The sequence below is a fragment of the Dermacentor albipictus genome, chromosome 10 (assembly GCF_038994185.2).
Source record: "Dermacentor albipictus isolate Rhodes 1998 colony chromosome 10, USDA_Dalb.pri_finalv2, whole genome shotgun sequence".
Taxonomy (NCBI): domain Eukaryota; kingdom Metazoa; phylum Arthropoda; class Arachnida; order Ixodida; family Ixodidae; genus Dermacentor; species Dermacentor albipictus.
The window spans coordinates 48,467,167-48,479,559 of NC_091830.1; the positions used below are offsets into that span (position 1 = coordinate 48,467,167).

At 52.4% G+C, this 12,393-nt stretch overlaps 1 protein-coding gene across 1 annotated transcript; it reads right to left on the reverse strand.

Moving 5' to 3' along the window:
- Positions 1 to 3,335: 3,335 nt before the first annotated feature.
- LOC139050379 (solute carrier family 22 member 7-like) lies at positions 3,336 to 5,637 on the reverse strand. The gene has a single exon (XM_070526640.1). It carries the CDS (start codon positions 5,514 to 5,516, stop codon positions 3,645 to 3,647), a length of 1,872 nt encoding a protein of 623 aa, XP_070382741.1. The 5' UTR covers positions 5,517 to 5,637; the 3' UTR covers positions 3,336 to 3,644.
- Positions 5,638 to 12,393: the final 6,756 nt, after the last annotated feature.

The window sequence follows — 12,393 nt, forward strand, 5'->3', positions numbered from 1 at the left end:
CTCACGTACGGGGCAGAAACCTGGAGCCTTACGAAAAAGCTACTCAAATTGAGGACGACGCAACAAGCTATGGAAAGAAGAATGATGGGTGTAACGTTAGAGGATAAGAAAAGAGCAGATTGGGTGAGGGAACAAACGCGAGTTAATGACATCTTAGTTGAAATCAAGAAAAGGAATGGGCATATGGCAGGACATGTAATGAGGAGGGAAGATAACCGATGGTCATTAAGGGTTACGGACTGGATTCCAAGAGAAGGGAAGCGCAGCAGGGGCGGCAGAAAGTTAGGTGGGCGGATGAGATTAAGAAGTTTGCAGGGACGACATGGCCACAATTTGTACATGACCAGGGTAGTTGGAGAAGTATGGGAGTTTGCCTTGCAGTGGGCTTATCCAGGCTGATGATGATGATGATGACCCGAGCTAAAGGTTTATCTTAAGGCAGACATGCAGCGAACGCTCAACCATAGGGTCTCTTCCATCTGTCGTTCCGTACTGCCCAGGACTCGCGGGGGCTCAGCTTTCAGCCAATGGCTACGTTTGTACGAACCCGATAAAGTCCGGCGAGTCGGCTACTTGGACCAGAAAGCGGTCATTGGCTTCGCGAAAGCGCTAGCGGGTCGGGCCGAGTGAGCGTTGCGCCGTGTGCACTCAACACGCCTGTGTGGGTTGACTCGCTCTACCCGCTTGGCAAAATGCATGCAAATCGGTCGGGTCGGGGTGGGTCAACTCGACTCCCTGACTCGACCCGCTCGCATCGGGTTCATGTGAACGAGGCTAATGAAAGTTTGCGCATATGCAGCTCCTGAGGCAGTCACGTGCAGTCGGGGAACACAAATCGAATATGCCCACTGACACTTAGCATGCCAGATGAACAGGTTCAGCACCATCGTGCACGGCCGTTCGTTCGGGCCAGTTCTCGCAGTCTCCGGCAAAAGATGGCTGCCGGCCACCTATACAAGCACTGCATATTCTGGTCTTGTACTTACAGAATCGCGCAAATTTCACCTCAGGAATAATGGCGCACCTTCTTCGTAGAAAGCTACGCACCGTCGGCCATTTTCGGTCGCCCGTTTATCCAGCACGTCGCATTCTCCGTTTTCAAGGCAGCCCCCCCCCCCCCCCCCCCCCCCCCCCGTAGCTCCACGCGACGCGTGAAATTGAGCGTGACCGTGCTGCCTGCACGGTTCAATTGCGCCGCTGACTGCTGTGTCGTAATCGCCAGCTTGGCCAGCATTTAACTCGTTTTTTCTTGCGAGCTTTCTCGTCGGGTGTGTTTTCGGTTGGCGAGCGCGTTCGGTCTCCACTGTAGCGTTTTGACGTCGCTATGTCTCGTGCTCGCAAGCTCATAGCGGGGGAACGAAATGTACCAACGACTTCGTTGCCGTGTTTTTTTTTTCTTGTTTCGGCGTCGCTCGCGGAGAAAAGGAAAAGCAAGTACCAGCAGCAGCTTCCAAGTCTTGCGTGCCGGGATCACCATATACGAACGGGCTACGTGCTTTCACTTCGGCTAACGAGACTGGGCTGTTTAGTTAATGGGCAACAGCGCGCCGTAGGTCCGCCTTAAGTTTTGAAGTGCCGCAAACGGAGCACGCGCGTTTATGGCGTGCGTTTACTGACTGCCCTAAATGGAAGAGTTTCGGCCTCCCGGAGATATGGAAGTGTAGACGTATCATACGGTAATACCGGTAGACGTACCTAAAAACGACAGCGCTGATAATGTCCCCTTGTGACACCGGCACGAACCATAACACGCTAGTAAAATGTTTACCCCTCTTTATATGAAAAAGAGCATCTAAAAAACCTTTCGTGGTGATTACTTCGCACCAGTCGCGTTTATGCAAAACTTACAGGACATTTATCAGCGTTTTTTACAACGTGACATCGCACGATGGCTCCAGTAGCAACGCTATTTGCTCCTACGCCTTCCGATACTCCCGTGCGTAATTAACCTCGACGGGCCGGCCCGAGAGTACTTCCAAGCACCCAGCGTTCCGGTCCTCAGATGAACCTGACAACACTACCGCCACTTCACCGAGAACAATTACCGCTCTGACAGCGCGAAATTCAGGTTCACGTGCCGAGTGTTAGAGAAGACGTCACTCTCTTGTTGAGGGCGGCGTCTGATGCACTGGTTGGATCCGTCTGTGCTGCACTCGTGGACAACCTTGCCCTGAGTGCCCCTTACGCAATTAAAGGCGTCCCAGACCAGCACCATATTCTAAGGGTACACCATCCCCCTTCCCTCCCACCTGCCCCTAACCTTCAATTTCCCCTCACAGAGGAAGAATCATTCTGCTACCATGTCGGCATATGTCTACAAGTGTCTGGGAAACATCACAAGTGGATCCCTGGACTGAGGGTGGCGACGTTAGTGCAACTATGGCAATCCATCTTACGATTGGTGTGCAATTGGTTAAATGTTTTGTAAGGTATGATGAATATTGATTGACTGATTTTATTCACGATAAATATGTTTCGATAATATATTTTATTCACGCATCTGAATTGCTATATCTTCATCCGTTGTGACGACTATTTTGATTAGGACGATGGAAGTATTGCGATAGCGAAAGTTGTGTTAAGCAAAAGTGCGTAGTGTTTGTTGAGTAGATTTACGAGCTGTCTTTAATTGCTCTATATACATTTCTTCGCATACATTTTCTTTATAGACACATATGCACACACAGGTACATTTTAAGAAGTGTCTTGTTGGTACTCCGGCACCAGCACTGGTCGAAGGCACGGCATCACCACGTGCGACATAGCCATTGAATGAATTGCCTTAATTAATAGCCATTGCAACTTCGTTGGAATGGCCAATCATTAAGCGGACGAGCTCGACTTTGATAGGGTGCTATCGCTTTACTATAAGGATATAATGCTACACGTTCCTTGTGTCATCTTGACGCACTAATTCTGGGAGATTGGACAAGAATGAGCGCATGCCACAATCGTGTACCCAGGGACCTAAGTTGTCTACTAAGCGAGGCAGCAGCCAGCAGCAAGCTTTCTATTCTGGCATATACCCAGTGGTTCAAGCTAGTAGTCAACTTTTTGGTTCACAGGTATGTGAAAGAAGCTAGATACGAACAGTATACTAATCGCACTCAGCAAGGACTGCAGAACAGGGGGGCAGGGGGAGTACGGAGTACGGAGCAGTCTACACTACGACAGGTGAGGCGTAGGGAAAAAGGCGGTTTATGCTGCAGACACGTGTTAGAAATTGGTAGATCCTGCTCTAAGCTTGCTGCCTCGCACCTTTCCCACCGCGTCTGTAATCCAGTGATAAACTGTAGTGGTGGTCCCACGGAGAGAGAGAAAGAAAGAGACGGTCTCTTTAAAAAGACTACATGGCTTTATATTTTGGAGAAGCCTACACGGCATCTTTGAGAGCGTGGGTGCATTGGCTATGAATACAAACTATATATTGCAGGCCATTAAACGAGTAAGATTCGTCTTAAGCATACCGGTCCATCAAAAATACAAAAATAGAGAATATCTGCTAGTTTCTAAAAGCTTAGTTTCAGAGCAAGGCTAGCTTAATACAGTTGATTTGAACCTGATACGAGCATATTAGAAGCAGCTTCGTAAAGTTCGAGAACTCGACACCACCAAAGGAGTGCGCCCAACCTTCGTGGTGCTTGTCACTTTTCCATGTGGTCGGTGCGAGAGCCACGGGATGTCTTAGAACTGCCCGGAGTGCTCCTGGCACTGCTTTTCCGCCTCTTCCTGCCGGAGGACTTGGAGCTGTCCGCGCTTGTAGTCTTGAGCGCCTTTTCTGGAGTCTGCCGCACCAGGGTCCGCTTCATGTGGTCCATGGTAATCCTGGTGGAGTCCGAAGCTAGCCTAGTCACGATTTTCGCTTCCTCCACCACCGTCGTGCGTGGCAGGGCACGGATCACACGCAGACAGGCGAAAATGAATAGTCCGGTCACGCCAAAGAGCACGTCTTCGTGTGCGTTCGGCTTCAGTACGAAAATCATGGACGCGCACGTGGCCGCGACGCGTCCACTGGCGAACGCCCAGAAGATAGCGCCACCCCGTACGGCCGACGGGAACAGCTCGAGCACGTACGTGAGACAGTGAACGAAAATCACAGTTGACGCTCCCTTGGATAGCGCGAGCAAGACCTTGGTGACGGTATCGAGTCCGACGGCGGCGGCGATACTCAGCGCGCATTGGATTATGCCCGTCAGCACGAAGCAAGTGGTAAGTACCGTAATAAGGGCGACGCCGGTCAGCAGGAAGTGCATCGCCGCGTACGTCAACAGCGTGACCACCACCGTGAGGCCCGGGATCCAGAATTCCCCCAAACGCGCCGTCGAAAAAGTGCTGACGTGATAGACGAATGACATGCAGAAGCAGACAAAGAACATTGCCAACGCTCGACGTCGGAGGGAGTGACAGTCGATCAAGTCGTCTTTGTCTGTGTCTTTCTGACCCGTGCGATTTTCGACCTGTTCCCTGAGTTTTTGCACGAGACAGGCGGTGGTAGCAAGCGGGAAGTTGTTCGTCGTGGCAGCCTGCATCATGACTGCTTCTGCCGCGTCCAGCCTTCCTTTCGCGACAAGCCAGCGGGGTGACTCTCCTGCCACAGACAAAGCAGGGAGCAGGAAAGCCGTCGGAGCGAGTAAGATGGCCTGCTTCAGACGCCAGTCGACGACCATAGACTTGACGATGGCTTTCCAAACCTCGTTTATCGCAGCACTGACAACTGTCACGAACAGGACCTGGTGTGGCCTGTTCGTGTGCGTCATCACCTCGAATGGGATTAGGAAGGCGAAAACCGCGTATGCGGCGACGCTGCCCCCGCTCAAGAAACGTGCCAGAGCGTAACTCACGTAACTCGTCGCCACCATGGTGCACACCGTGCAGGTCACCACTGCCACGGCGGAGCCCACGAGCATGGCTCTCCTACCGACGTAGTCCACGAACGCTCCGAGCAGGGTAAGCGAGATGACCGAACCGATAGTCTGCAGGGTGACAAGGGCTGCCGGCAGCAAACGTCGGTGGCACACCATGTTCCAATAACTCACCGCACTGGTCTCGGCCGTCCGAACGTCGTAGTCCCACTCGTCACAGGGTGCGGCGCTTGTGTCGTTGGTGTCGTCGAGCTCACGCTCGCCGAGGAAGCATCTGCTGTACCACCAGCCGGCATCGGCAGGTCCAGAGCCAATGTTCCCATCTTCACTGGAACTGCTGGGTTGAACGGGGGGCTTGCAGCGTTCGTAGACGCGGCAGCGGCTGAAGCGTCCGTCGGCCTCTGTCGGTATCGCAATATTCTTCCAATCGGCTGCGGAGATGTTGAAGCCGGCGAGCGGCTTGCACCAATGGTCGACGTCAGTGGTGACGAGGGGCACAACGTCGGTTTGGCTAGTAAGCGAAAAGACTCCCAAAAAAATCAGAAGGAGCGTCCTCTTCTGGAAAGGCCCGTGGCCGAAGCCTTCTTCGCAGTCAAACGATTCACTTGTTCGGAGATCAGCGCCGGCCAGTCGTTGCGGGAACAAGAGGTCCATAGCCTGGTTGTAAGGTGCGGCACTTGGGGTTCAGAAGGCTTGAACGAGCTATACCTGAAGACTTCAGATGAGAGCTATCTGTACGGACCGACAGAAAGGAAAGCGTTTTTTTCTTCTTCTCGAGCGCGCGCTTTTGACTGTGTCTCGTTGTCGCGTGCCCTTAGATGGAGTCCTCTTCTTTCGTTGCTACTTACTGAACAAAAATTCGTTAGCGTGCTTTAAACTTTAGTCCCCTGCGTTTTCATATATATATATATATATATATATATATATATATATATATATATATATATATATATATATATATATATATATATATATATATATTGATAGCTCCAGCTCCCAGGAATAAATAAGTAATCTCATTAGTGTCAATGTCTTTGTCTTTCACAGTGCTTCGCAATCATGACAGGGCTTGTCGAAATCCCGTCATTGGTAATCACCATGTAGGAAGGAAAGAGAAGGGAGAGATAGAAGAGAGCATAGCGCAATGTGATTGAATCCAAACTTGATGGCCCAGCACGTGAGTGAGTGAGTGAGTGAGTGAGTGAGTGAGTGAGTGAGTGAGTGAGTGAGTGAGTGAGTGAGTGAGTGAGTGAGTGAGCGGAGAAACTTTATTGCAGGTCTGGCGAGGACGCGAACTCGTCGCGCACCCGGCTATTCCCACGTCGGTACCGGCAGGTCTAGTCCACCGGCCCGGTCGCGGGCACGCCGAACAGCTAGGATTTTCTTTTTTCTAGTGCGAATGGAGGCGCTATTGGAAATCTGGCCGCAGGAGTCGACGACAACGATGGCAAAGGTCTTCCCATCGCTATACTCTGCGGCGTCGACGAAGCTTGCTCTCATGTCTCGTTGCTTGATCTGTTTGAGAATGGCTGCTGCTCTGGTCTTGCGTCTGCCCTTGTTATGGACGGGATGGACGTTTCGGGGCACAGGGGCCACTGCGAACGTGTCTCGCATGCACCTAGAGATCGAGGTACTGATCATCGGGAATCTCGCAGGGTGGTAACCCAGCTCTTCGAGGAAGTGCTTACCTGCCGCTGTGGTGCTCAGGCGAATGGGAGCCATTTGTGCATAGAAATTGTGTACGTAAAGTGACATAGTACGAAGGCATTGATAAGCCTGAGGAGATTGTTTCGCTCATTCCTCGCTGCCGGTTTGCTATTCTGCGAACGAGGCGGTAAGCGTTGTCCGTCTTTGCGATGAACCTGCGGAGAGCTGTTCCGTTCCCGCCGTTGAATTCGACAAACTTGCCGAGGACACGAATAACGTCGACCCTGGGTATCGCCCCCCCCCCCGTCACAAGTGCGAAGACCGATGCTGCTTTCGGAGACTGGCTTCGAATCTTTGGGTCTGCCTCCCTTCTGTTTTCTGGAAAGCAGAAGCTCCGACTTGGCGGGGGAGCATCGAAGTCCGGTGGGACGGAGATACTCCTCGATCACGTCGATCGACTCCTGCATGGATCCTTCGACTCCGCCCTCGCAGCCGCCGGAGCACCATAAGGCGATGGCGTCGGCGAATATGGTGTGCTTGACGCCCTCTACGCTTGTCAACCTCTCGGAAAGACCAATCATACAGATGTTAAACAGTGTGGTTGAGATGACGGCTCCCTGAGGAGTGCCCCGCCCTATGAGGGTCACTTCGTCGGAGCAGAAGTCCCCAATGCGAAGCTTGGCCTTCGTGTCCGTTAGAAAAGAGCTGATGTATCTATGGAATCTGGAACCGAGACCCAGGTCTGAAATGGTCTTTACGATGAAGCTGTGGAGCACGTTGTCGAAAGCTTTCTCGAGGTCCAGACCGAGCAAAGCCTTCACGTCTCTGGAACGGCCATCCACAATCTGATGCTTTATTAGCTTCATTGCATCCTGCGTCGAGAGTCCGGCGCGGAAACCGATCATGTTGTACGTGTAAACCTCGTTATCTTCGAGGTACCCGTTGACCCTGTTGAGGACGACGTGCTCCATGACCTTGCCGACGCAGGAGGTTAGAGAAATCGGCCTGAGGTTCTCGATGTTCGGGGCCTTGCCGGGCCTGGGAATGAGCACCGTGCAGGCCATCTTCCATTCAGCAGGAACAACGCCGCTATTCCAGGACTCGTTGATTTTGTCGGTCAGAAAGACGATCGACGTGTCCTCGAGGTTTCTCAACATAATGTTGCTGACTCCGTCCGGACCCGGCGCAGACTTGCGGTTGAGCGCGAATATGGCCTGTCTGACCACGGCAATGGAGAAGTCTTCGTCGAGCTCGGGGCGTGGAGGACTCCGGTATTCCGGGAGTTGGGTCGCCGAATCTCCGTCGCGACGGACGGCCAAGTACTTCTGTACGAGTTTTGAGAGGAGGTCATCGACCGTGTGAGACCTGGTGGCTTCGTGATGAGCCCGGGCCTACGTTTGCCTCTGATTTGGCTTCGAGCCGCTTTCGTCGAGAAGGTGCTTGAGCATACCCCAGGATTTGCCGTTGCGCATCTGTCCGTCGGTGGATTCGCAGAGCTCGTCCCACTGTTGCTGGCATAGCGCCTTGCAGTGGTCACCGATCACATTGTTGAGCTCCGAGATATTTTTTCGGATTCTGCGATTGAGCCTTCGACCCTTCCATCGGCGGAGCAGGGCGTTTTTGGCCTCGATCAGGTGGGAAAGTCTGCTGTCCATCCGCTCGACGTCGGGATCGGTTTACACTTTCTTGGTAGCCGCGGAAGCGTCGTTCCGGACGCCTTCGCACCATTCTTCGAGAGTGGCGGGTGCCCTGGCTCTGCCGGGTTCTTCGCGATCTTGCAAAAGTGGTCCCAATCGATGAACGTGAATTCTGTGATCCTACTCCGAGACACCTTGAATTATGTCTAGAGAATGTAGTGGTCGCTGCCGAACTTCATCGCGGTGATCTCCCAGCCCACGTCTTCAACGCTCCTGATGAACGCGAGGTCGGGTGTCGAGTCCCGCGCGACGGTGTTGCCGATGCGCGTAGGAAAATCCTTGTCAGTGACCAGAGTGAGGTCCATCTCGTTGGCGTCTTGCCACAGGTTGCGCCCCTTGGTACTGTCGTAGACGTAACCCCAGATGCCGTACGGTGCGTTGAAGTCACCGACGACGACCAAGGGTCGATGGCCGGCAAAGTCGGTCGCTTTCTTGAGGATGGTCTTGAACTGCTGGCGCGAGTCCCTGGGGTTGCTGTAGATATTGCTACGGGATAGTATTTCCAATGACGGAGAGCCGAGCAGGAAGAAGACGAAGACGACGATTGGAAGCTAGCGCGGGCTGTTGCCTCTTGGCCAACTGCGGCGTATTGCCTTGTAAATATACTTGTAAATAGCTTTTCGTCGGTGTCTTCCTTCGTAATAATATTGAGGACGAACACTCTGTTTCTGCGCTGATTCCGCTACGGTACGTCGAGCAGGATCTCAACCATGACATTGAATTCTGCCACTCGCCAGCATGAGGTCGTGGTTGAGATGAGTTAGCCTTTTATCAATCAAGGTGCAAATCCCTCGCCCCCCGGGCCGGCCCGACACGGCCCTGTAGCCCTGGAGCGAGGCGGCGGAGACTAATGTTTCCCAAGGAGCAATCACTTTAAGTTTGACAGCGAAAGACCTGAAAAACTGCTGCAGAGTGGCTGTTTTGTTAGAATACACCCTGCAGTTCCATTGCCAAATGCGAAATCTTTTTGGAAGTATCTATCTCTGGGTGCGGTTCGTTACGAGGTGTCTGAGCAGCTTCTATATTGGCACCGGGCTTGGGACGTGCCAGATTGGCCCAAACGAGGGTCAGCTGCTTCCCGCAACGTGTGGAGACGGGCTGAGGTCCAGATGCTGGCTGGGTTCTGGAACCCGGGTGGCCCGTTTAACCGGATCTGGATCTGGATCGGACTCTGGATCTTGACATCGACCTGGCTCTGGAGACGGAGCGGCTCCTGGTGCGACCCCTGGAGCGGCCACGAGACCTGGATCTCCCCCTGGACCGGCAGCGGCTGCGACCGTATTGGTGTTCCGGCGACGCTTGCCGGGCTTGATTCGCGCCCTCCATGGGAGGGAAATGTTCGGCGTTGAGGGCGCGGGAGCGTTCCCCCCGTCTGCACCTGACGAGATACGGTGTCGGAAATTTTCGCTTGCGCTGCTTGGCGGCGGTAAGGTGGTCGGTGGTAAGGTGGTAAGCTTGCAGATGGCGTCGTTGGGCGAAGGGCAGACGTCGGAGCGTAGCCCGAGTTTGCCGCAGCTGTAACACACGTCCATTTGCTTGCGAAAGAAAGTGCACCTGACGATAGTGCCGCCGTACGAGACAAAATTTGGCACCCGGTATCCCTCGAACAGGACCACCACGGTGCCGGTGTTCTTGATTCTTTCGGCGCCCAGCGCCGCGAGATTAGTCGGGTTGACGAGTTTTTTGTCGATCGCCGCGAGCCCGTCGGTAAGGGAGGCGCGTCGGATGACGCCCTTGAACGTGTAGTGGGGGGCGGCCTCGTAAGCGCTCACCTCGAAACGTTGACCGGCGGCTGAGATGCCCTCGATACCGACGTAGCGTGCAGCGTTGTCCCTCTTTGGTGCGCTGATCACCATTACGTTTTGTTGAAAGTTGGGGCACATCGTGTCGGTGTCCCGCGACGCCGAATGGAGCCCGTCAGCCTGCCATATAGCGTCGGCGACTGCGGTAGGTCCGCACTTGCTGGTACACAGGCCTCCCCTGGGCCGCACGACGATCTTTGCCTCTTCCTTGGGCATCGGAGGCATCCTGGCCCCTCGAATGATCTTGCTTTTAATGCCCGCGCGGTCGGCGCGGCGTCGAGCGTTGGAACCGGCGTTATGCTGAACATCGGCCGCACTGGCATTGGCCACGTTTCTCATTCTCATTGAAGAACGCCTGGCGGCAACGAGCTGCCACCCGGAGTCTTTAGTTATGTCCCCGGGGGATAAAAGCTCCCCTTCAACCTCACACTCCATCACAAATCCGTTGAAAAGTCTACGACGAGAAGAGCTGGGCGAGCGATGCCTCGCTTCGCGAATCCTAACAACGTTAGGCTCAGCACACAGTCACGACGTAGTCGAAACAAAAACGGCAAGAAATGCACAAAAGTCCACCCACCCACAAAAGTCGGATATCGGCGTGTTCCTCTTGACTTCACGGATACGAAAATGTCGAAAGTTCAGGGGCACACACTCGAAAAACATCCGAAAATGTTGGCAAAAAGCAGGAGCCAAGTGAACCACGTCAGATGTGGCTTAAACCACATCTGATACATGATTACACCACAAAGTACCTGGTTGCTTTTAGTGTTACTGCTTTGCACGCAGGGCCATGGCAGGGAAGCCGAACAAGCAAGTACCGAATAAAAACTCCTGGCGTAGCTACTGGGAACCAAACGTCTCAGCAAATCTCGACTCTTGCTCCGTGATCTAAACGCAAAGGTTTTGTGTTCGCTTGCCAAGGCTGGCTGCCTGACGTAATGCTCCCTCCTATAGGTTTCCTTCCTCCATCCTTCCTCCATTTGCTTTGTGGCTCCAGAACGAGAAAGGTACGTGTACAGACAGGCTATCCATACCTTGCACAGGGGTAAGGAATATGGGTATATAGGTATCAGGAGTAGGAGATATGTGAAAATACAAAAAAGGAAATAATGAGCAATATAAGACTATCTGTCAAAGTTCTTGCGATCATCTATGATGCTTCATTGAACACACAGAATAGCCGTTATCCTTATGACAAGATTTCCTGAGTGCATTTGTTCGAAAACCAAGCCACGAAAAGAAAACCGTTTAAACCTTATTCGTCAGCGCATACAAAGATGATTAATGAAGTCGTAATCAAGGCCTGTCCGGAAAATTTTTTGCAGAAATTTTTTGTCCGTTTGGTTGAAGACGGTTCAATTGGACCAAGGTCATCCCTGCTGCCGCTATCTGCATGTCATCATGTGCAGCTTTTTTGGATATCATGGTTTAGTTCGCATGGGTGACACATTTACCTTAAACTTGGTGAACTTCCCCGCGATGGCGTAGTGATGACGTCAACAACACCAAAAATAAAGAATTTGAAGCTATTCCTGCACCCTGAACTTCGCCCCGAAGCTTGTACCACAGGCGTTATCTCTGTTCCTGATAAAGAGTAGCCGCCTGCCGGCTCGAAATAACTTACCCTTTGAGCATTTAGTCGCGACTCGGAAAACGCAGTGATGACTATTTTCGAGCTTTTCAGAGGCTTCCCGAAAGACCGCCATGGTTCAGTTCCTTTTAGCCTGCGAAGTCAGCTTGTTAAAATAATCGTCGGCAGCGCTCCGCGGCACCTTTTCTTGAATCGGAACGTATGCCGTACTTGTTGGTCAAACTTACCATCCGAATGTCGCACATAGGCTATGGGAGACGCTGTTGTGGACGGCTCTTGATTTTTACCTATTGGTTTTCTAAGGTGCCCCGAATTATTACCTAGTAAATTTTCTCATACGAACTCATGGGCTACCGCAGCAACAGCCAACCGAGAAAGGATGTGCTTAATTTTAAGCTAGAGACATGAACAAGTCGGTTTTCCTGCTTGACACATAAGGCACGACAAAAGAATGGTGCAAACTGTGTCGTCATCTGTTAGCACGCTATGGCCGAAGCTGCTCACAATAGTACGTGACATTTACTGACCAGCGGGCCAGTTACACCTTTGGGTATGATACCTTACATGCAGTTAGGTCTCAGACTACAGGAACGTAATTGTTATCCAGGCACGTTAAAAAAGGCTGCTATTTAAGACGATTCGGCTGTAATTCGTGGGATCTGTCTGTTCTCCACATTGTCTGCCATGCTTCCGTTCGACCTTTACAATGTAGCCGCAGTGTAGACTAGCATATATCGAAAACCACAAAGCTTGCCCACATATCCAAAGGGAACGTGAACAACTCGTCACATTTA